A 22,395-nucleotide genomic window follows, 5' to 3' on the forward strand; every position below is an offset into this window, starting at 1 on the left:
GCCTAGTCTTCTTGATCCTATGACAGGAATATCATATTCTAGCAATCTAAATGTTGACCCAGTAATGTCCTGCATTTTCTTGCCCTACCAACACAAGCATTTGGGAAGGGTGTCTGGTGAATAGCCAATTCTGCGAACATCGAAGCAGCTGAATAATGAAATCACAAAAAAGACAAGCCTGTGTGCCTGATATTGTTTGACTGCAGTCCGTGGCTACGCATCGATTAGGCTGTGGTGATACTGTGGGGGAGGCATTTTTTTACTGGGCTGGACTGGAAACAGAGAGTTCAGCCTGGCTGTAGGCGAAAGCGAGAGGTGCCTGCACGCAAGATACAGGTGAAAGAGGCGCACGTGGCCTGGCGTCCTGTGAGTTACGCGAACGCGCTACTGCGGCTGCCAAGTTGTCCACACCCTCAACCCCACTCACTCCGAGCTGTGGGGGTCCCGTGGCGCAACGTTTCCTAAGCTTTCGCCACCGCATCATGTCGTCTTACCGGCCCTCAAATGGCAAAGCGCCCGTTGATGAGGTCGAGACGGTGGACCTGACATTCTCCTCGCCAGAGCCTGAGCCTCAACCCAAGCAGCCGCACCAACAACGACAATATGATCGATACCTAACCAAGCAGCGAGTCTCGGGTTACCTTAAGAAAGAGCTCGGACGGACGCCGATCAGGGCAAACGGCGCGTCGTCGAGTAGTTCACGACACCACACCGCCGCCGCCAACATCTCAGACCCCCTACCCTCAGTCTCTGCGGAGCATCTTCGTCAGATTATCAACACGAGCTCACCGCAAAAAGTCGCTGAGCTTTTACTTGACCTTTGCAAGTCGTCACCTGCGCTGTCCGGGGCGGTTGCGCGCGGCCTAGCCCCCCACTCGACCTGGGCTCAGAATACCATTAAGGACTATCAGCGGAGGACCGGGGTGGCACAAGTTAAGTCAGAGGTGGGAAAGCCATCGTCATCTTCAGGGGCCATTCCAGGACGAACCTCCGAGAATCGCAGCTATGAATCACCTAGGACACCGTATTCAAAGGCTCCTGTCAGATCTGAGGTAGGTAAATTCAAGGCGGACTCTGATGACAGTCTGAGCGATCTGGAGATGATTCTTGCGCAACCCAGCCGTTCTTCAAGAGGCAAGGCCGTTGCCGGACCGACTTCCTCAATTCATCGCGCTGCGCCTGATGAAACCCCGCCATCATCAATGCATCTATCTCAGCCCCCGCTACCAGTCAGGGTTAAGCCGGAGCCGCAGATCACCGCACTGCTATGCATGCAATGTGATAAGATGATACAGCCGGGAACGAACTGTCTTTACCATCTGGGGCGTCCCAAGATGTCTACGCAAGGCAGTCAGAAGATCCAATTGTGGACCTGCTGCAACAAACCCTTGGACGCTGCCGGATGTTGCAACGGAGACCACATTCCCCTGCGAGAAAGCACTTACGACCCTGTCCCCACATTGACAGGACCCAAAAAGCCCAGATTGGTCTAGTCGTTCACGGAAAAGAATCTCGAGTGCACTCATTATTCCAGAAGAGGCGATATGCATGGCGATAGAATTCGAGACACGGATTCCCGACTGTGGTGCAGTGTGGCCGTGCGGCGTGGGTGGCGCGTGGCGCATGCAAGGGAGGCCGACATTATGATCTGGCCTTTCAACTAACATTCGTCTTGGAATTTTCCCTAGAAGAAGGGGCAGTTGGAGCTGTTATTGATTTTGCGATCCACAGCGTCATTGGAAGTTCGATCTGCGGGTTTGGATCCTGCATACCTTTGCGGTCATTTGGGTATAGCGCCAAACGATTATACCACATTTTGAATATAGATTGTAAGATAAACTTTTCTTTACATCCTGCGACCGTGATGCTCTTGACCGGGTCTGACTACACTCACACGTGGTCGAGTCCATTCCAAGTTCCCGATGCATTCTAAACTCACTGCACCTACTCCAGACTCAGATGCCCAGCGAACCTTGGGGAGCTTCCAGAGTGTAGGTTAGCTGCACTTTCAACCGCCTTGGTTTTCAATACTTGTCGCATATTACCGATCGCAGCGAGCCTTTGCTAACTCCACTATTCTACAGATTGCCGTGCATTGGCCTCGCAATCGAAAGACGTCATTGCGACTCAAGTGAATACTGTTCTCGATTTGATTGAAAGTCGCTACGGCCACGCAAAAGGGAGCCAATGGACAAACGCGAAAAGTGTCGCGGGAAATTGCACGCTTAGTCAACGCACGTGTATATATCAACAGCACCTTCCCTCACAACGTCACCCTTCGGCTAGGGATTTTCGCACACTCGCCCTAGCTCAACGAGCTTCTCTCTATCCCGGAGACCACCGTGAGTCCAGATTGGTCAGCATGAAGATCACGGCCATCTTATCAGCTGGCGTCGCAACCATTGGTATTGTGCTAGCAGCTCCAGCAGTTCAGTACGATGAAGCCCCGAGCTCTTTCGAGGCGCTGGCCGGATCTGGAGACAAATGGGCTTTGCATGCCAACTCAGTGTAAGTCACACACTCCGCGCGAGCTTCAGCCTTAACTGAAAACTGGATAGCTCGGGAAACCCGCGTATGTTCAAGAGCCGTCCCATCGTCGCCCTCGGTGAGGGTACGATCGATGGTGTGCCGCAGAACCACGCCCCCCCGACGCAAGTGCACCTACCGCCCTCTTTCGGTCTAGAGAACTTCACTGCTCACCCTCAGTCTACGCCCGTGACCTTCACCCTCACGCACGTGGGCGGTCAAAATGGCACTCGCTACAGCCTCACCAAGTAAGTCTATGTTCATTCCCATAAACCCTCTCTCGATCTCCTGTACTGACTCTAAATAGCGTGACTTTGACCAACGAGAGTTGGAAGACCGCCAACTTCGCCACAGAGTACATCTTCTACGAGCCGAACAACATCATCGCCATCGGCTGGTACACGCTCTTCAATCAACCTTGCCCGAAGCGCGTGGGCTGCGATCCGCTGGGCTGGGACATCCGCGCAGAGGGCAACCAGAAGCTTCTGAAGCCAGCTGATCAGACGGGTGGCGCTTGGGATGCGGTGAAGACGAAGGAAGGTCGCGGATGGCGCGTTGTGTGGAAGTCGAACGTGGCTACTGTGCACAACGAGGTGAGGATCTCTGTGGTACCTTTCGACAAGTAGGGGAGGATTGGAGCCATGCTGTGCAGGAGAGAAGTCTATCGGATCAAATGCTGAAAACTGATATGAATTGGTGATGTCATTGGCATGATCACAATTCGATGGTCTGAGAGTAGCAGACACCCCCGGACGAGGAAAAATTTCCGAGATTTCCGAAGCGATGCATGAATACAGTGATGGCTTTCGATGTCATCATCTGCCTGTTCCTGTGCAGTCGCAGCTTCCATAGAAGGTACATTTCTCATAGGGAAAACTATGTTAACCCAAATAGGGATAGCTCTCCCGCTTGAGCATCGAGCGCACTGGTGCGAACATCACCCTCCCTCACCTCCACGAGTGTCTCTTCACAACTCACAACCTAGTACATGCACCAATTTGACCCCCTTGAACCCCTCCTGCAGTGCTCCGCCTCACTTTCAGAGTACAGGGACCCTCCAAATGGCGCACTCTCTCGTTGGCTGAAGCTGTCTGACCGCGCCACTCGAATACGGTGGCGGCGCGTAGCTGGCTCGGCCCCGGACAGTTGGTGTGGGGCGAGCCTTGCGGCACTCACGGCGCAAGCAATAATGTAACGGGGGATACGGATCTGCAATTCCAGCTTCTGGTACGTTTTGATTGCTCGCGAAGTGTGTTCGGGAAGCTCGACTTGACCCCAGGTCGCGGCAAATGAAAAAGAAGGCAACAAGATGCTGACACGCCACGCATGCAGGCACCAATGTCAAACCTCAACAAAATTGCATTAAGAAAGATCGCTAGACATGTCGACACCGCTTCGAATTGGCGATAAAGATCTGCGAGGCATCTTCAGCATCATTCCATGCAGGCATCTGCTCTACCGATGCCGCGCGTCAGCCCACGATCCTCTGTCAATGCTTGCAGTGTTGCAGTCATTACATCGATCGTCGTCTCGCCTGGCACGCGACTATCGAGAAAAGGGTTATGACTCGTCTTCATCCCTGAACGTCCACGTGGTGGACGGTCTTGTAATCCCCGCACTCCGCTATCTCCTGTTTAGTTACACCGCCTATTCCGCCCCGTTGCTGCATGCGATTGCTAAATGACACTCAATACCGAGCTGCCCGCCAGTCTTGTCCTACAATTCCCCCCGGCGTCTTGAAGCTACTACCGAAAGCGGCTTTTCTGGGCTGCGTAATCCGACTCATGACACTGTTGAACTAGAGTCAACTCATGGCTACGGTACCACCCACAAAGTGAAGAAATATCTACTCTACGAACTTATTTTGACCGCGTTGATCTGCTGCTGCATGGTGCTGTATATCGACTAGCGTCTCTGCGGCCTGCTGCAGTTTCATGCAGTCCTAAGGGTGAAGAGGACCTTCTCAATGCCCATTCCTCTACCATTGCGCCTGTACTGGTTTCTCATGTCCGTTTAATAATTATTGCGAATGAATCCGATCGAATGGCCAAGCTAGATGTCGAGAAATTGCTCCTGCATACTCCTGTAGGCATCGCTCAGCCCCTTCGCATACTGCAATAAGCCTCCAACTTTTTTGTGTTACAGAAGATCCTCTAGCGATCAGCGGCTTCGATCTTGTCTTGCATAGGCAGTCTGGCGCAATTCTACGTACACCTGGCATCGCAAATGCATCCAGTACGAAATCTTGGGGCATCATGGTCACCGGGCTGTGTCCTACCTGAGATTTACGCTCGCGCTTGTCTCAGAGGAAACTAGGGCCTGCGATCTCCCACCAGGCTACGCAAACATAAGGTAGCTGCCGTCACCATCTCTCGCGATCCATCATACTACTTTGCATACACGACTTGTTTTTTTTTTCCTTGTCGCTCCTTAGACACGCTCTTTCAGCCCTAAACATCGCCTGCCCCCTGCGATACTTCGCTTCAACGACCAATCGCCAGTGTCGACCGTGCTCCACCAGGGGCAGTCATTCCTTTTCGAGCCAGCGCGTCAACTTGGTAGCTTGCTACATCGACCAATCCGACCACTCCGGCCACGACCGATACATCTGGTTCTTTTTGGTCGTTCAGCATAGCCTTCGAAAGCAAATTTGATCTGTAACCAACTGGCAAGCTGAGATAATGGAAGATCAGTATTTGGACTCCCTGCTCGATGGTCTTGGCACAACCCAGCTTCAGTATCTGCGACAAAGGATAGACGAAAGACTAGGAAGACATGACTTTGCGGGAAGCACTGAAGGTTCGGATCTTGAATGAGGTATCCATATCACATAGCTGATCGATCATACCAGACCAAGTTCCGTTCGTCACAGAACGTGGCACGTACTACTCTACTGCTTCAACGCTCTATCCATCCGGAAGGTCTACGCCGATAGCATGCTCGATAACCAGCGACTGGAAATCCAACTTTGCTCACCATGATATACCTGACCATAATCTGTCACACACGATCGACCCTTCTCCATGGCATTCGCATACTGTTGCCGACGATCGGACTCATCTACGTACGTGTGTTGGTCAAGAGACTCCACACAAGCCTCTCAATGAAGTCAAGGTCGCTGAATCGACCTCTAAAAAGTTTTTCTGCACATTTTGTTTTGAACTAGGCTCTTGGAAAGACTTTGGGACAAAGCACGACTGGAAACGTCACGAGGAAGACTATCATGATGGAACCGGCCTCCAGTGGTTATGCCAGGTTGTCGGCTGTTCTCAAATGTTCTCGCGCGGCATTGACTTCAGGAACCACCTGAAGAAGGGTCACGAGGGTAAGATGTACCCTCGAGACTGCAAAGAAGTTCGACAAATAACTCGCATGTACGCGTGTGGCTTCGACAACTGTAGAGCGCTCATCACCACTTGGAAACATCATTGCGACCATGTCGCCACACATATGGCTGAAGGCGACACGACTTGGACATATGACAGAACCATTAGGAATCTTCTCAAGCACCGGAATCTTGCAGCCCAATGGAAACAGACCTATGGCACTATGTGCCCTCAGCTACGGATTGTTCAACAGGATCTTAGTTGGGACATTCAAGCAACACGTTCACTGAGGGATCAACTGGAAACTCACAGTTTCCATGTCCACTTAGAGGAGTTCTTGCTCGACCTCTTCTCTCGAGGACTTCCGCCAGCAAGGACAGACGCTCTTGTCGACCACACGCTAGCCTCTGGTCTGACCTCTTCATCTCTATACACTGGCCCGCCAAGCATTCCTCCCATCCTTCCTTCATCGATGGATTTTGGTCTTGATCCCTCTTTTGAAAGCTACGGTGTTTCACAGCCCGGGACTACGCATCCGAGCAACGATATTTCGGTACTAGCGCTGAACAACCGTAACAGCGTGGTCATGGCCGACGCACCGCCCTTCGATGGATCCGGTACCTTCAGTACTCCTCCACATGACCCTTTTGAAGAGGTTCCTCTAATGGCGACCGAGTTGATCTCGCTTGGCGGGTTCATCACCGAGACGAGCCCGACCTACGATACCTGCTCAACCGGAGCACAGGAGCATGCGAATATCCAGGATATCCCCAAGTCTCACTCGCCCCGCGCTCTCGTGACCAAAAGTCGAGAATGGCTCGCATCGAAGAAGTCGCAACACTTCCAGCACGGCGTCATCGACCACCCCGATGTATCGCCAAGTATGCGTCTACCCAGGAGCCCGAGCCGAAAAAGGTCGATGACGACTGTGCATCGGGTGCGCGGCGGCCAGTCCTGAAAATATTCGACAACGATATTTCTGTCACCGAGTTCGACCCCTGCGGTACACCCCTACGCCATGTCTGGAACTCCAGATGTTTGTAAGATAAAGGACGGGAGATTTTCGGCCTACTTGTCTCTGTAATTGTACGATTTTTCCTTACGATAGTGAGATATGATAATGTTATGCTGGGTTTGGTGGCTGGCCAGTTAGAAATCGGCGAATGATTCAACCTCGCTCGAGGGAGAAATCGTTGCTGTATAGTGAATCCTCTCACACGGTCAATGAACTAGTGTGATCTTAGAAAGTTAGTGATGTCTTGGGCATGTGTCCTAAGGGATTCAACTGTTGTGAAACTTGGATTTGAAACTTGTTCGTCGTTTCAATGATCAGGCGCACTGTGCAATCTTCAGGATATTTGTTGGAATTGTACGGAGGTCATACTAGATTCGCTATTCTTCAAGAGTTTGTTTGGGAAGAGACTCAACGATCACAGCCCTAGTCAACATCATGGAAAGATCTCGGCTGCGAACCAACCTCAGGCTCACCATCTACAACCTCGCCTTTTCCTCCTCAAAGTCTCTCAGCTCCGGTCTGTTCCCGTTCCTAGGGCTCTCGCCAAATTCCTTCGCACCTCGTTCTTTTAACTCTTCTTCGCTCTTCCACTTCCAAGCCCTGTCCTTTTCTTCGCCGTTGCTCTCCCCGTTCAGCACATTCAGCAGGTACTTCCCCGCATTTGGCATGAACTTGTACGAATGGAAACTTCCTCCAACAGCGATGTACAGGTTACCTAAGCGATCATCTGGATGGCGCGAAAGCACCCAGTCTTCGGTCGGCGTGACGGCGTCGTAGCATATGCGCCAGCGATCGGGACTCCGGGCTTTGGTCCACTCTGGCATACTGCTCTTGACGACCTTTTCGCTCTCTTGGATGAGTCTCCGAGGTACGTGCATCTGGTTCTTCTTACTTGGGGTGGTTATTTTGCGTCCTGAGGCTGTGGTGATGGTGTTCGTGAATTCGGTTCTCAGGTCGTTGACCTTGAGAGTCGGGATGTGGTAGTAAGGAGGGATAATGTCGACTTCGCCGCCAATGACTACAATTGGGAGGTTTGTGTCCATCATATAATTCGTTTCCTCTTCGCTGAGGTCGAAGTACGCAGACAATCGCCCGACGGCTGTGACCTGCCGCTCTATCCGATCCTTGTCCGCGATGTTGAGTTTGTCTTCGAGTGGCGAAAGTAGGCCGCTCGTCCACGCTCCTGCCGCAATTACGACTTTGTCTGCTCTTAAGATTGTCCCGTCTTGTAGCCTCACTCCCTCCAAGCCTGTGTCGCCATCTCGAAATAGAAGCTCCTCAACCTCTCCTGTAATCCGCTGCACGCCTCGACTTTCAGCAACCCTCAGATACGCTTTCGTCGCTTTCGCTGCATTAACCCATCCTGCTTCAGGGTTGAAATACCCGTTCCCTAGATCTGCGCCGTTCAGACCTTTCAACACATCATGCTCTTTGATTAACTTATCCGCATCAACATTCCTGATAATGTGCGACCCCCTATCTTCAAACGTCTTGCGTACCCCGTCGCGAAACTCCCTCTCCTGTCTCGGCCCATCGAATACCGTCCATCCAGCTTTGTGAAAGTGTCCTTGGACTTCCATATTCCAGAACCAAAAGTGTATAGCTTCGTTAGCGAGATTGCAGTAAAGCGGCGACGTGTAATCCGTCCGGATAATCCGGTTGATATCTATCGCAGCAGCATTTTTGTCTTGTACAGCACCATCAGGACACCAGCGGTCGACTATTGTGATCTTAGAAGCATCGGGATAGGACTTGGAGGCGTGCACGGCGAGGGACGTGCCGAAGGTGCCGGCGCCGATGATGAGGAGACTAGGGGATTGGTCTTCTTGCGCCATTGCTAGTGTCGACTTAATTCTTTGGGTCGGACATGCGAAGCACAAGCAGATGTTTGATATGTTTTTGAATTTCTTGGCTAGTGGGGGCGTCATGGTGCGGATCCGACGTAGGTGCGTCGTCGATCATTAAGCCACATCGAGGGTGCGGAGATCGCTCCGCGAGTCATACGGCGAGCTCCGCATTATGCCTAGGTACGCGCAAACGACTTGCTGTGCTCCAAATGTCCACTCATCGCCTCTAATACTCTGCATATCAACGTTGTTCTTGTATTGTTACACTGGCGGCACATCTGTCCATGTTTGACTGCTCGCTCTATGGGATACTATTGTTGGCTTAAAGATCTAGAAAATCGCCACTGAGGTATAACTCTACGATTTTGAGTCCGTGCTATCAACATACAACGCAGGGTGTTCTATCTACAAGTTAAGAATCGCTCATATTGAGACCTGGTACAGCTCAGATGCTTATAGCGAGCGCCTCAGTACACCTCGCCTCACACCTCGAAAAATGCACTGCGAAGTACCAGCTTCCTTTCAATGCCATTAGCAAACTTGGTACCGTGTTCCTCAGAGATAATGCATGTAGTATAGTAGCGGCAATCGGTGCGGGTAGCGATATTGTTCGTAGCGATTTGTTGCTGCGGTTAAAATAAATGTGTAGGCCCGAATGGCCACCCGATGCGTGAGAGCATTGATAGAAAGCGGCGATTCACAGCAGTTACTTCAATTTTAATATCAGCCTTCGCGTCTGTGCGAAATTCAACAGCATGCAAGCTAATTGATAAGTTCAATACGGAATACTAACTTTGCACCATCCGATTAGAGCAAACTCAACATTGTATGAGCTTCGATGTTTGGCATGACGTCTGCTTTTAGTGAAACTCCATTATCTTCATGTTTGGTCATGAAGAATTTCCGGGGGTTTTCGGGCTTAGTGTACTGGACGAGGCAGCTCTTTAGAACAGCGGCGCGGTACGCTGGAAGGTTGGCTCGGTAACAATAACGTCAGTGGGTCCTGAGAGGCAGATCGGATACAGTGTAGCGAAAGTGACTAAAGTGCCAGCGGTAGAATGTAAAGGTGACATAGAGTCACCACAATCATCTAATAGAGCTGGTTTTTGTCACTTTATTACCACAGTTGCAATTTTGATATGAGAATCTGGGATAAGTGGTATGTTAACACCAAAGTTTAGGCACGCAATCCCACTGACAAGCTGATTGTAGGACGCACAGCGCTTTTAACGCTGGTCAATTTTCGGACATTGCAATCAAACAACACATCCCTTCGATTATGTATGAGCTGTCCGACCTCATCGTTCTTCTCGTTCAAGAATTGCCGAGCATGCAGGAGGTCGAGTCAGATGTGTCACCGCGAGTCGCTCCCGTTCTCGAGAAATATCCCGAACCATTCAGTTTCCGCGCCATGCGTTTGAAAGTTGGAGTGAAGTCGTGCAGCTTGATGCTCAAGTGTTTTGATAGCCTGGAGTGCTTGGGGAAGCGCATAGTCGACCTCCCCAGCAGAATCTCCCAGAAAGTCTCTCGGCCAGTTCTTAAGGCACATGCTAGATTCTATAATGAACAGGAAGACCATGTGACTGAAGTACAACCCATACAAACCAAGATCCAGGAGCGGGAAGAAACCAACCGTGCCCGACAGTGGGAGCATTTTCAAGCCAAAGAGACAACAGATGATGAGGCTGAGAGATTGATAGACCCTGAAGACATTGTACGGAAGAGAGATCTGATCAATCAACCGCTTGCATTGTTTTGGAGGGAGCGGATGCGAGAATTGACACCCTTGAGGATTGCTCTCGGTCATTTGACTTGTTGTTTTCTTCCAGCCTTAACGCTCATGGTATCGCTCTTATGTGCTCCAAAGGCAGGGGTGGGAGAAAGTGCATGGGTTACCTCAGACGATTCAAGATTGAGTAGCAGTTTCCATTCATACTTTGCATTCAAAAATTCATGATCTCGCTTCCATTCTGCTCCAAAGATTGCCAACCGAGCTAGGCAAGTATGATGGCCAATATTTTCCACCTTCAAGAGCATCCATAGCTGCATGTCAGCCATCTACAAAGTTACCTTCATCCCGTCTTCGTCTTCTCCTCAACCTGCGTACCAACGCCCAAGCCTCCCAAAAACGCAAACCTGATCAAGGCGACCCAAATTGTAAAGCCGGCATTGAACCAATCTTCGCCCCTCCACTCAGCCAACTCAAGCCGGTTTTGTTGCTTCAACATCGACCACAAAGTTACTAGCAGTGCGCAATCAACCACCAATGTAGCGAATTGGACGATCTTCCATACGTTCAAATCGCTCGAAACGCGCAGTAGAGCACCAAAGATGATAGCCATGAATGCGTACAGTGCTGCACTTTGGTATAGTAGCGGACCATGGGACAGAGGATCGTAAGAGGCGAATGAGGTTGGGACGGAGGTTGCTAGCATGGTTGAGGGCGATAAGATGCATGCTAAGATTGTGAATACCAGGGTGGTGGGGTCGACAATTGTAAACCAGATACGATAGAATGGATGGATGTGAGCTGTCGACATTGTTGAATGTTGATATGGCAACAATTATGCAAGTTGAGAAAACGTTACAAAGGATCACCACCAACTTCCAGGGGTGAGGCACGGTTTGACATTTGAAGTACTTCGTAGCGCGATACAGTTTTAGCGCTAATATTACGTAAGCACGCTTAGCTGATTTGCGTTGATGGCGGGTTGGACGGACCTGAACTTATTGATCCTGAACGTGAAACCGAATGATATCGTGGTTGGCTTAGTTCCGTTTCAAAATCATGTATTCGACTCTCCTTTCCAATCGCCCCTGCATCTTCATCGATCGTCGCACATTCATGGAACGGCATAAAGTAAAAGGGAACACGAGGAGAGGTTGCTAAGGCGAGCGTATACCTTATATCATCAGTAGAGGCTAGTCTGGCCTCTTCCTGCTAGTAATACAAGTCTCGGAATTTGATTCGTAAGCTTATCAGCGAAAGCTACTTTGTTTATTCCAATATTGAAAGCATACGACTATGTCGCTTCCAATTCAGGTCAGAACTACGTTGCATCCAATTGCGCTGCACATGACGAGCGTGAGCTTTTGTTTCTCGGTTCCTATTGCTTCCATAGGCTCCTCCTTCGGCAGACGTAGACTTGAGAACTTTTGTAGCATTCGCGCTACGACGTAGCCTGCTTCTGCGCTAGTTGTTAGTACGATAAGATATAAGAGCTAATAGATCGCACTCACGCCCTAGGCACAGTCGTGATCCACCGTTGAATGGGATGTAACCAAAACAAACGACTACCGTTTTCAAGCCAACGCTCTGGGCGGAAGGCTTCAGCATCAGGCCCGAATGTCTCCTGCCGTCTATGCATGATGTACGGACAATAGCCAACAGCTTCTCCCTTTCGCACCAATATGGGAGCAGTACCATTGGGACCTCCGCCAGTTGGAAGAGTCGTTGTATGAGTGGCTGTGCGTGAATTGATGGGCACAGATGGATACAGACGCAGAACTTTGAGTGGTAAGTCATCCATATGGTCTAGTTACTGCAACATAACTTACCTTCTTTGAGCACTGCATCCAGATATTTCATACATTTGATCTTTTGGCGAGTTATCTGGCCACTAAAACCACAGGAGTTGAGGATATCTTCTCGACACCGATTGAATACAGCCGAGTGTTTCGCAAGAAGGCGACTATGCAGGGCAGGATTAACGAGTGCTAGCGGAAATAGATCAGTAGTCATACAATGTCCAACTCAGCAGACACGCGGTCGTATCTCTTCCCGCAAGGAGCACGTTGAGACATTGCTCGCGAAGGACCTTTTTCTCTGTCGACTGCTGCACGAGATCCTGCAAGATCGATTGTGTCGATTGTTTATCGCCGGTATCTTGCTCTTGCAATACTTGCATGATAGCATTGTCTACGTGCTCGTGCACTCGTTTGCACTGGATGCGAAAGTCGGAGCTATCGATGAGCCAATGGAGCCCACCCAATCGGCCACTCTGAGCAAGATAATCTTGACCTTTATCAAAAGCAATGGCGAATGTATTTTCGTCATCGATGAACTCCGAGCTTAATGCGCCAAGTCTTCGCCCAAAGAGAAGGGACGATGTCGTGTCCAGGGTCAAGCGAAAAAAAATAGAGGTTGAAGATCAACAGAACCTGATACTGGAATGAGGTTGAGTAATTGATCAGTTACCTCTGCAATTTGGGCCATCGATTGATCTTGCCGACTGAAGGCAGGCTTCAAGAGCGCTCGTGAATGCGCCCATGGCTTTCCATCTTGTGTGAAGATACCTTGACCTAGCAAAGGCGCGAAAACGAGTCGACGCTCCCCCAAACCAAAGTCTTCGTGTACCCGTCAGTGAGTGGATAGAATATTATGCGAGATACGGGCACTGACCAGAGAAATGCGTGCTAAGGACTGCCTCAACGTTGATAGGGTCCACTGTATCAATGCCTCGAAATCCCAGCAGTCTCTGCTCAAAGGTGGGGCCTGTGGTCTGGACAATCTCTCTCATCACACGCAGCAATTTTTGTTCGCGAGCAGCCCGAAAGGCATGCAGAATCTACTTGAGTCCTAGAGGCCATCTTCCAGTGTCTAGAAGCGGCGCATCATAGCATCCACGCGCAATAGCAAGCGCATTGTCCGTCTATCAAATGTCGGTTAGTACAGAGTTTATGTCTGACATTTTAAAATGCAACTGCTCACCTGTCGTATCCGAAGAGCCTTATATAGACAAAGACTATCGTAGAAGCCCAAAAAAACGACCGATGATATTATGAGCATGTCTCCGAACGTTGAAACCTCATGTATCATTGAAGTCCCAGCAGTTTTTGTGGCAGGAATTTGCAAGATGGTAGTACCGAAGCGTTGAATTATGATTGCAGGGGATATAGCCTCGATTTGACGAGTCACAATCCTACAGCTTTGTAGATGAAATCTTGACTCCTCAGCCATACATAGTAAGGTATCCGTCGTAAGTGCGCTAGCTGAGATCTTCCATATGTAGCGTTTGTATCGCAAACTTTGGAAAGATCATCATGCATGAGAAATTTGAGGTTATAGTCACGGGGCACGTAGGTAAAACGAAAAGCTCTTAGTGCCGAACACGAGAGTCACAAAGCTTTGGGAAATCATACTTGGGTTAGGTTGCACTGTATCGTTTTTGTTCCTTGCAGTGGGCATCATAGCAACAACAAGCGAATTCAGTGGAAGTTTCATCAAGTTCTTTTTTTTTTGGTTCGCCCTGGCCTGGATTCTCGCGAGTAGCTCTTTACTTGCTTAAATCGTTCGAGCATTTGGTGGCGACGGAAAAGACTGTCTGAGTGCGTTCCTGGCGGCGGTGGCAATTTGGCTAGTGGTCATCCAGATAGGCCAGACCAAGCTGTATGGCCAGTTGCAAGACCCCCAAAATCAATCGAATGAATAGATAGAGTGGACTCCAATTTATATAGTAAGGAGGTGATCAATTTTCCTGCTATACCATGGGCGGTCAAGTAGGTAAGAGTGGCATTGATTCCTCCCCGGGTCCTGATTCCACCTTGCCACTGGACGTGGCTTGTTTACCGCTGTTAATTGGATTAATCTACCACAAACGAGAAGTTCGATGCTGCCGCTCCCTCACTGAAGCAAGTAAAAGTGACTCATCGTCCATGCGCGACTGTGATGATACCATATTCATATCGTGTACATGGAAGGGTGCTTGGGCTCCAACGATGCGCACCATTTACCAATGTCTTACCGTCCCAACCAAAGCTTCTGTCACATGAATCATGGAGACGATGGACGAGGGGAAATCACTAGATCGAGTAGGAGAGATGATCTGCGACCAATCTTGACACGCGGTCGCACGCGACTAGTAATTACTCCCGACCGGTCTTTATGCGGCGAAATAACTGATAGCGCAGAACTATCGCTCGCCATGTACTGCGATGAGACTGATTAACAGTCCCACAGCACTCCGCCCCTAAAATTGCCATGGCGATCTAGTACGATACTTATATTCTCCGACTGAGCATTACAACGCTTAAGCTTTCGCCCAAGCTGTCAACCTAGTGATGATCTCAAGCTATCCCTGATCGATGCCAACACGTCAAATATGGATCTTCACATCCACTACGGCGGAGGGTTTAGATCTAGCCCATCCACGGATAGATGGAAGCTATCTAACCTTCCATAGCTCCCCGCTACATCTAGATCCAGGCGGCCCCTCTCGCAGTCTTCGAAATCGACTTTCTGGATCAGCATCTCATCCTCGACCTCCCACAGTGGGCCCGAGAGGACCTCGCCGAAGGGTGAGACGATGCAAGAGCCACCACGGGAGACGAATTCGTTGCCACTGGGGTCAACCTGCCCCTGAGGTGCGGAGTGTGTTATGGACTGCGAAAGTTTGCTTTTGGGAGCAGCGGTATGGATAGCTGTCTGAGGTTCGTCTTCGATGGCCGAGCCGTCGCCGTTTGGCTGCGAAGCGCCGTTCGCTTTCTCCTCGACGATGGGCCAGCATATCTCATGCTTGTCCTCAGTCACAGTGATCGTGCTTCTTCTCCTCGACCTATTGTGACCAGGCTCTGCGGTTTCGCTCACATTGCCATTCGCCGTCGTCGTCGTCGTCGTCGCAGACTCCCCAGTAATCCACTCCGGCAATTGGCTCTTCTTGACACACTGATTTGCGCTAACCACCGCGCACCTCCCCTCAATTCCCACCGTCCTCATTAAGCTCGCCCAGCTATCCCTCGCATCCGCCGTCGGCGCAAACCACAAATTCACATTCTGGCTATACAGTGCCTGCCTTAGCAGCGGCATGTAGTTCTCCCAGCAGATGGCCGCCGCCATGCACAGCCTCACGCCCTTGATCTCCGTGGTGACAGCGCGTAGCGTGGACGGCGACCCCTGGCCCCAAATCATGCGCTCGCTACCCGTGGGCATGACTTTGCGTCGCTTGCCCAGCACACCGGCTTTGGGACATACGTAGAGCGCACCACAGTAGAGGGTACCCGCGCATCGCTCGACAAGTCCCGTAACGATGAAGACGCCAGTCTCGCGGGCGATGCGCTCGAGCTCCTCGCGGGTGCCATCGCCGCGGTACTTCTTGCCTTTTGGTAACTCGAGGCGTCGTTCTACCCAGTCGTCTCCGCCGCCAGACGGCGTGTCGCCCAAGTCAACAGCTGCATGGAAGTAGGAGAGGAACTGGTCGCGGCCCTCGGTCGTTCGTCCCCCTACCGCATTGCCAAAGGTGCAGGTGCGTGGGTAACCGCCTAGGTAAGCCTCCGGGAAGAGGATGATGTCAACGCCTTGGGATGCGGCTTTACGTGTGGTTGCTTCAAGCGCGTGGAGCGTCTCCGCGGTGGTGGAAAGGGTGCGGCTTTGCGCGGCTGCGAGCTTCAACTTCTGTGGCATTGTGGACGGCCAATGGGATGAATTGGAGAACAGAGCACACCGAGTTGAAAGAACGACTCGCTGGGCACAGCGGAGTGCTCGCTAGGTGCGTAAGTGCGATATTTGAAGCTGTTATGATCCCAAAGCTGTACGCCGCTACATCCGTGTTGTCCGCCAGTTCCCCGCTGCGGGGAATCAACCGCGGTCAACCGAAAACGGTAAGATCATCACGTGATGACATTATCACCTAGTGCTTCGAGAAACGATCGAAGGTTCTCAAGTCCTGTCGAAGAAGTATTGCTCCATGTTTCGACGCGATGGGCTTTATTTTGTTTCGGCTTGGTGGCGCAGAAGACAGTCGATGTATGCCTCGGTGTGATTGGCAGTTGTTCGGGGTTGATGAATCTGGGCCAGGGAATACAAATCGAGTCGTCCGGAACGGACATGGTGACACGCTCGTATGTCGTGTGCAATTGCAGCCCAAACAGTGACATACAATTGGGGGCGTGATCAAAGAGAGTAGTACAGGTGTGCGCTTCGCCTCCAGCTCCGGTGTGCTCTGCGCCACGATCGTATCGAGGCTCAGCCCTAGTGGCCCTGGTACTTAAATACGGCGAACGCCCTGCGACAGCTATGCCGCTGCGAGCTCAAGCTTCTGAAGTAGATTTCCGGTCTCTGCAATCGAATTGCCTTTCGCCGCGATCATCGTAGCATCTAATTCTTTGCAATCTCAAATACCGATCATGGGCCTCTCCAAACAGCAAGAAGCCCGAGCCAATAGCTCTTTACATCCTGAGGCAGAGCAAGTCATCCGAGGCCGCGACGCCCCTAGTGACTCTGCGCAGACAATGTCGCTAACTGAGCGCCAGCGTCCCACCACCTCTCTACACCGGCCCACCCACCGCGAACCAACGTTCGTTAGTCGAAGATGTCAGCGCTAATATGGCGAATCTCAGCGAGGGTGATCCTCAGGAGACCATCTCCGTGCCGATGGTTCACAGCGCAGAGAACGTCAACTGGAAGAAACTGTGGTCGAAGGATCGCAAAGTAGTAACACACTCTGTGATTGTGCGCAAGATGCCGCGCGAGTGGTATCTAAAACATTATGCGAAAGATGCCGAGGGAAACTATGTCGGGACTGAGAAGCCCGCAGTGGATGCAGGATTGGTGTTTGTCCCGTCGAAGAGCACACCTGATGATCTGTTGCAACAGGTGCACAAGGTTGCGTTCGGGAAGCAACATTACGCAGGAGACTTCTCGTCCGGAATTGGTTTGATGTCGGGCCTAGGAGACGGACTCGCGTTGACTAGCGGCCCGAGGAAGTAGTTCGATCGTTGTTGAAACTATTATTCTATTCTTGCTAGTATGTATTTCGTATAGAATAGGTCCAGCCTCTTCAAGAATCTCGTACATTCTTCTCAATGTCAAGTTCATGTTCTTCCCGGTAAGCTGTAATGACTGTGCGGTTTCCGTTCCATATCGAGGGACTGGTGCCTCTAACGTCGTGGTGAACGGGCAAAGGGAGAGCAGTATTTGGAAGCGCCGTCAGATGTCTGGTGCTTTCAGTGCTCTCAACGCTTACTCTGTCGTCCCTATCTTCAACTATGTTCGTCGTTGTGCTGACTTTGATACGATTCAGTGGCACAGGTTCCTCGGCATGTGAAGATGTCGCGAGAGAATTTCCGACACTGAGCTTTCCGTATCCAGGGACTCTTCCGCTTGGATTTTGTCCCCTTGTGCCATGACCGTATGTGTTGCTGTGAACGGAGCTGAGGCTGAAGTAGCGCTTAAAGAAGCCTTTCAGGGCTGGGGCACAAGCACACATTACACCCAGTTGCGCCTCTAAAGCCGTCCAGACCCAGCCGTACCACGCGTACCAAGTAATATCATATGTCGTGTAGTAGACGGAAATTGCATAGTAGGCTCGCATGACGCCGCACAAGCAGGTCCTGATGTTGTCAGCTTCGTCCGCAACATGAAGTCTGACCCTATATTGCGAAGGTACTTACAACAGGCCTAGACCAAAGATACCGCAAAGCGCAGCCTTCTGTCGCTTCGAGATCTGGAGATTCCAAATAAGTATTACCGGCAATGCGCAGAGGAAGAAGTCTTGTAGTGTGCTGATGACCACTACAGCCACAATCAGAGCGCCTTCATCACGGCATTTCAGTTCATGTGACAGCCTCCAGGTAATATCGAAATAGTGCCAGTATCCCTCGATTGGCGAACATGTGAAGATTACCGAAAGGCTGAAGGCAAAGAAGTATATGATGACGAATGCGATGGAGCCCCAGATCCAGTAAACAAAGGTTTTGGATATCGACCCGTTCGTGATTCGTTTGTAGAAGCAAAGAATCGATATCTTGATCAGGCTTGTAGTTAGCAGGTACAAGACTTCGATGACCAAAATAATCTTGTGAGGTTAGCATATCGGTAGATCATTTCAGAAGATCAAAACTTGCCTTCCTGGTGGATATTAGTGTCTCCGAAGTCTGATCCCAGGTATGCCATTGGAAGCCATATTCCCGACAGGCTGTGAAACTGTCAGCTATGTTCACCGCGCGAGATAGAGACGCCACTGACCAAGCACCACCGCAATAGCCGCTGCGATCAGTGGTATGATCGAGCTGGTCATGATCCAATCATCGAGCCCGGCAGTCTTCGTCATGACCACCCTTGCCCACATCCGCGCGAAATACACTAGAATGGACAATACCAGGAATATGATCACGATGATGGGTCCAGAATCGCTGTGTCTCTCTGGATTGACATAGTTTGGAGCCGGCCAAGATAGAATAACCTCCGACGGTGCGTCCAATCCTCCCCCGCGTCGGAAGAGGTCTGCATGCCTCCTTACGAGTCCAACGCCGGCCATAGGTACTGCAGTGGCACTGCTGCTGGGTGAACAATCACGGGAATGATGAATGATGACTGAGGAAGAGTGAGCATGCCCAGCCTATATCTAGGCGGGCTGGATATACGTTAAAATCCGCGACGCGGTGCGACCCTTGTGTCCACTGTCACGCATGTGCATGCAGATCAAACTCTCTTGTCATGCAGATCCGAAAAATACCCTAGCGCTTTTGGGACGGGGCCGCGAGTACGTGGTGTGGTTGATCAATAAACAGAGCAAGCGTGCGATTTGCTCGGCAATGTCAGGCAAAGTCGGTTGCCGATGGTACCTGACACTGTCATGTCGGCTCTATTCAAGCGACCGAAGTGGGGATGCTAGGTACAACCCGTTTTCCATCGCGACCATATCTTGGATTTTCCTTGTCGATAATGCGTAGTAAACCAATGAAGATTTAGTTGCTAGTCGATCAGAGTTTGGCGGGCGCAAGGGCCGCTGTTCGGCATAGCTGCAAGGTAAGATATCCGACTTAAGGGCTAGACTTGCTTTCAATAGGGTTGGCGCTCAAGCTTTCCATGCACGACATTGTGGGCCACGTTGTGAGTGAAATTGTTCGAAATGTGCTCTCGCAATCTTCTACTTCGCGGCTAGAAGTCGATCAATTGAATAGCGATGTGCTTGGCTGTTCCTGCGCGATACACTCAGTAAACTCGAGACGAAGATTACATTGGCAGTCCGCCCGCGCGAAGTATGGTTCGCTGGCTAAGGCGCCTGTGCCTGACCCTCCCAGACTGTTCCTCCTCTGCAGAAAGGGTTCCAGAACGCAACACGAAGGCGAAGAGGCTCACAGTTCAATTGATCCTTTCCCGGGGTTATGCTCGCGTGGCAAGTCTTCTCACCGTTGAATTTTGACAGCGCCCCGATCCATGTGGACACAGGGTCGCGGTTGAAGCGAGGAGTCATGCCGGGGGGGATGAGCTATGGGTATAGCGTGTCATGAAGCTTGCTCCGAAGGTTGTGGACCAGGGGTTTGACCAAACGATAGAGTTTGGCTTGACGTTCGGCACGCATGAAACCGGGCATGCCAAGGCCAAATCTCTGGATGCCAAGGCCAGGCTTTCCTACGCAAGTACAAGTCGCAGATCCAGCCGCCGTTCGCGATACCGTAATAGGCTTGAACGAAGACGCTTCCGGTCAATCTTTCGACTGTGGGTTGCTATTGACATCGGTATCGTTGGTGAGGAAAAGGGAGGTGGGGGAGACCTCTGCCGTGGATGTGTATTGTTTGAGAAGGCGAGAAGGTGGGCAGACACGAACCCACCCTGTGCACAGACCGAAACGGCTGAGGCATCTAGCGCCCACGCGTACCTGCGCTATTAACAGCCCTAGGAGATTAAGCTGCCCTAACACAACGAGCTGCGAAATATGCGACACGATCGAACGCCCATCATCTTGACAAAACCTATGTGTGTGGTGGTGCAACTTCTAGGCAAGTCATGGGCTTCTCCCTCTACAAACGCATTGGCAACGATAAACTCCTGCCAAGCTTTTACGGTCCACCATCACCATGCGCATGCATGGTGACTATCCACCTGGACTTGGCCGTTACGGCTGAACAACATCTGGAACTTCAAGCGATCCAATAGTCTCACGTCCAAGACTCAGAAACCGATCAATGCGCCAATGTCACGAACGATATAACGCAGAGCCTCCACTCGATCCTAGGATATAGCATCTTGCTCTATAGAACTACACCCGCGCTGAGGATGTTCTACCAGTCACGTGGAAGAACAACCAATAAAAAGCTCAGATGCCCGGCAGCCTACTGGCTCTTTAAGTGCACGACCTCCGCGGAGCCGGAGGTAGAGCCGAGAGCTCTAGATCCACAAGGAAAAGGGTGGTCTTCTAGGCGACAAATAAGTCCACCTTATCCTGAGCTATATTGCCTTGTCACCTTGCCTCTGACTCCTACGCAGTTGATCGACTCATATCGCAGCGCGCTTTGGTTTGAAAGGAGAAATTCGTCTAAGTGAAAAAGAAGAATGCGTATGCACTGTAATGAACATGGCCATTGCTAGCTTGAAGCTATATTTTTGCATTCCAATTCAAGGTCCTGTGCAACCATGCAGCCCTTTCGTTAATGACGGGAAAACCTTCTTAGCGAAGGCAAGAACGTAGCAATCCGTTCGTCGCACCCCAAGCAGCCTTCTTTCGGTAGCCCTCGAAGTTCATGGATAATTAGAATTGAGGCTAAATGATTGGTCCAGTCTATACATGCCGTGGTAGAAAGTCATATTTGGGGCCTTCTCAGTGTGGAGTCTTACGTTGCGACGATATTTACACTGGCCTTAGAGAAGAGCGGCGCCCACCCGCACGACATCTCGAACAGTCGACAATGAGTATGTCCAACCCTAAACCGAGGTTCGATTAATTTGAGGCTCGAATATCTCGTCAGCAAACGTTGCTCTCGAACAGGTGTCTCACGATCCAGTTCGAGCACGCACACCAGGAGAACGCTCATCCCAATGCGTGAAAGCAGCAATAGAACGATGTGAGTTAGGGCCTAATCGACTACTGGACTAACAAGATGGTCATGTCTTTACTGATGTCGAAGAGTCTAAGAACTGAGGAGCTAGTTGTGGAGAACGTACACATAGATCACGACTCTGTTGAACTAGTGCGGCGTACGCCAAAACATCAATCAGTTCGTTAAAACAGTCCTGAAAAAGTACCGATCGCGACTTCCACCGCGACGAGTTCGGGTTCAAGGATGCGAAGGGATAGCTTTAGTGTCGGAGGCTGACGGGCTGTATGCTGCGCCCATGGAACGGAAGAGAGTTCAGGCGCGGCTCGCGTAGAACGCACATCCAGTTTCAACGGCTGTCTCCTTGCGGCCCGGTCCAGAGTTCCTGTATGAATCATCGAGAAGATGTCCGCTTGCAAGCTTGTGTTTTGCGACACTTCTTGTAGCTGAGGCATGCGATAGACTTTTCAATTTGTCAACTATCCAAACAAAACGCAACACAGCAACAACATGCATGCTAATCCACATCAATCTCTCGCTCTACAAACATTCCCAATCCTCGTGACGTGAAATGTTCGTCGAGAACGCTTGCCTGCTGCCGACACGTCTCACAGCTGATCAATGTGGTAGAACCTAGACTATCCAACACGCCGACTAACAACGCATAACGCAACACAATAACAACAACACGCATGATAACCTTCCGTGATGTCTCGTATCACGTACTTAATGGTAAATCAATATACCCGCTCTCACTTAATCCAAATTCCAATCTCCTCCCGCACCTATCATAAGTCAACATCCTCAAATCCGTCAGACCCCTTGTATTCCTGCTTCTTCTTCTTCTTCTTCTTCTTCTTCTTCTTCTTCTTCTTCTTCTTCTTCTTCTTCTTCTTCTTCTTCTTCTTCTTCTTCTTCTTCTTCTTCT

The 22,395-nt window shown here is 50.7% G+C and overlaps 10 protein-coding genes across 10 annotated transcripts in view; 4 read left to right on the forward strand and 6 right to left on the reverse strand.

Moving 5' to 3' along the window:
• Positions 1-409: 409 nt before the first annotated feature.
• CC84DRAFT_185638 (uncharacterized protein) lies at positions 410-1,613 on the forward strand. Its single transcript, XM_018185507.1, has one exon. It carries the CDS (start codon positions 483-485, stop codon positions 1,491-1,493), a length of 1,011 nt encoding a protein of 336 aa, XP_018031656.1. The 5' UTR covers positions 410-482; the 3' UTR covers positions 1,494-1,613.
• Positions 1,614-2,168: 555 nt separating this feature from the next.
• On the forward strand, positions 2,169-3,301 carry CC84DRAFT_1208491 (uncharacterized protein). The gene is made up of 3 exons (XM_018182163.1): positions 2,169-2,508; positions 2,559-2,774; positions 2,834-3,301. The coding sequence occupies exons 1-3, from the start codon at positions 2,363-2,365 to the stop codon at positions 3,150-3,152; spliced, it is 681 nt and encodes a 226-aa protein (XP_018031657.1). The 5' UTR covers positions 2,169-2,362; the 3' UTR covers positions 3,153-3,301.
• Positions 3,302-5,207: 1,906 nt separating this feature from the next.
• Positions 5,208-6,857, forward strand: CC84DRAFT_1262412 (uncharacterized protein; the record flags this gene model as incomplete). Its single annotated transcript, XM_018185152.1, has 2 exons — positions 5,208-5,325; positions 5,378-6,857. 2 exons carry the CDS (start codon positions 5,208-5,210, stop codon positions 6,808-6,810), a joined length of 1,551 nt encoding a protein of 516 aa, XP_018031658.1. The 3' UTR covers positions 6,811-6,857.
• A 386-nt stretch (positions 6,858-7,243) lies between these two features.
• On the reverse strand, positions 7,244-8,794 carry CC84DRAFT_1152973 (fructosyl amino acid oxidasesarcosine oxidase). Its single transcript, XM_018176825.1, has one exon. The coding sequence runs from the start codon at positions 8,700-8,702 to the stop codon at positions 7,344-7,346; it is 1,359 nt and encodes a 452-aa protein (XP_018031659.1). The 5' UTR covers positions 8,703-8,794; the 3' UTR covers positions 7,244-7,343.
• A 1,869-nt stretch (positions 8,795-10,663) lies between these two features.
• CC84DRAFT_1126851 (uncharacterized protein) lies at positions 10,664-11,568 on the reverse strand. Its single transcript, XM_018175754.1, has 2 exons — positions 11,436-11,568; positions 10,664-11,380 (listed from the first exon to the last, which is right to left on the reverse strand). The coding sequence occupies exon 2, from the start codon at positions 11,252-11,254 to the stop codon at positions 10,787-10,789; it is 468 nt and encodes a 155-aa protein (XP_018031660.1). The 5' UTR covers positions 11,255-11,380; positions 11,436-11,568; the 3' UTR covers positions 10,664-10,786.
• A 185-nt stretch (positions 11,569-11,753) lies between these two features.
• On the reverse strand, positions 11,754-13,405 carry CC84DRAFT_1198592 (cytochrome P450; the record flags this gene model as incomplete). Its single annotated transcript, XM_018181577.1, has 7 exons — positions 11,754-11,902; positions 12,007-12,249; positions 12,306-12,406; positions 12,459-12,778; positions 12,871-13,061; positions 13,117-13,282; positions 13,388-13,405. 7 exons carry the CDS (start codon positions 13,403-13,405, stop codon positions 11,754-11,756), a joined length of 1,188 nt encoding a protein of 395 aa, XP_018031661.1.
• Positions 13,406-14,659: 1,254 nt separating this feature from the next.
• Positions 14,660-16,220, reverse strand: CC84DRAFT_185674 (carbon-nitrogen hydrolase). Its single transcript, XM_018185508.1, has one exon. It carries the CDS (start codon positions 16,111-16,113, stop codon positions 14,833-14,835), a length of 1,281 nt encoding a protein of 426 aa, XP_018031662.1. The 5' UTR covers positions 16,114-16,220; the 3' UTR covers positions 14,660-14,832.
• Positions 16,221-16,729: 509 nt separating this feature from the next.
• Positions 16,730-17,519, forward strand: CC84DRAFT_1167547 (uncharacterized protein). The gene has a single exon (XM_018179198.1). The coding sequence runs from the start codon at positions 17,035-17,037 to the stop codon at positions 17,416-17,418; it is 384 nt and encodes a 127-aa protein (XP_018031663.1). The 5' UTR covers positions 16,730-17,034; the 3' UTR covers positions 17,419-17,519.
• CC84DRAFT_1100153 (uncharacterized protein) lies at positions 17,489-18,967 on the reverse strand (the record flags this gene model as incomplete). The annotated part of the gene is made up of 4 exons (XM_018174853.1): positions 17,489-18,041; positions 18,102-18,486; positions 18,551-18,625; positions 18,676-18,967. 4 exons carry the CDS (start codon positions 18,965-18,967, stop codon positions 17,489-17,491), a joined length of 1,305 nt encoding a protein of 434 aa, XP_018031664.1.
• Positions 18,968-22,255: 3,288 nt separating this feature from the next.
• The window catches only part of CC84DRAFT_1179404 (uncharacterized protein), a gene marked incomplete at both ends in the record, with an annotated part of 1,101 nt that continues 961 nt past the window's right edge, over positions 22,256-22,395 (reverse strand). The window contains one exon of the mRNA XM_018180415.1: positions 22,256-22,393. Within this exon, the coding sequence (XP_018031665.1) occupies positions 22,256-22,393 (138 nt within the window). The remainder of the gene's footprint in view (positions 22,394-22,395) is intronic.

This window comes from Paraphaeosphaeria sporulosa (assembly GCF_001642045.1).
Source record: "Paraphaeosphaeria sporulosa strain AP3s5-JAC2a unplaced genomic scaffold CC84scaffold_10, whole genome shotgun sequence".
NCBI classification, from domain to species: Eukaryota; Fungi; Ascomycota; class Dothideomycetes; order Pleosporales; family Didymosphaeriaceae; genus Paraphaeosphaeria; species Paraphaeosphaeria sporulosa.

What these genes read in the sequence shown, in the direction of transcription:
- CC84DRAFT_185638 (XM_018185507.1), top strand. Translation starts at nt 483, where the DNA reads ATGTCGTCTTACCGGCCCTCAAATGGCAAAGCGCCCGTTGATGAGGTC.
- CC84DRAFT_1208491 (XM_018182163.1), top strand. Translation starts at nt 2,363, where the DNA reads ATGAAGATCACGGCCATCTTATCAGCTGGCGTCGCAACCATTGGTATT. An exon ending in GCTTTGCATGCCAACTCAGT is followed by an intron (nt 2,509 to 2,558) that starts GTAAGTCACACA and finishes AAAACTGGATAG; the next exon opens with CTCGGGAAACCCGCGTATGT. An exon ending in ACTCGCTACAGCCTCACCAA is followed by an intron (nt 2,775 to 2,833) that starts GTAAGTCTATGT and finishes GACTCTAAATAG; the next exon opens with CGTGACTTTGACCAACGAGA.
- CC84DRAFT_1152973 (XM_018176825.1), bottom strand. Translation starts at nt 8,702, where the DNA reads ATGGCGCAAGAAGACCAATCCCCTAGTCTCCTCATCATCGGCGCCGGC.
- CC84DRAFT_1126851 (XM_018175754.1), bottom strand. Translation starts at nt 11,254, where the DNA reads ATGTCGACAGCTCACATCCATCCATTCTATCGTATCTGGTTTACAATT.
- CC84DRAFT_185674 (XM_018185508.1), bottom strand. Translation starts at nt 16,113, where the DNA reads ATGCCACAGAAGTTGAAGCTCGCAGCCGCGCAAAGCCGCACCCTTTCC.
- CC84DRAFT_1167547 (XM_018179198.1), top strand. Translation starts at nt 17,035, where the DNA reads ATGGCGAATCTCAGCGAGGGTGATCCTCAGGAGACCATCTCCGTGCCG.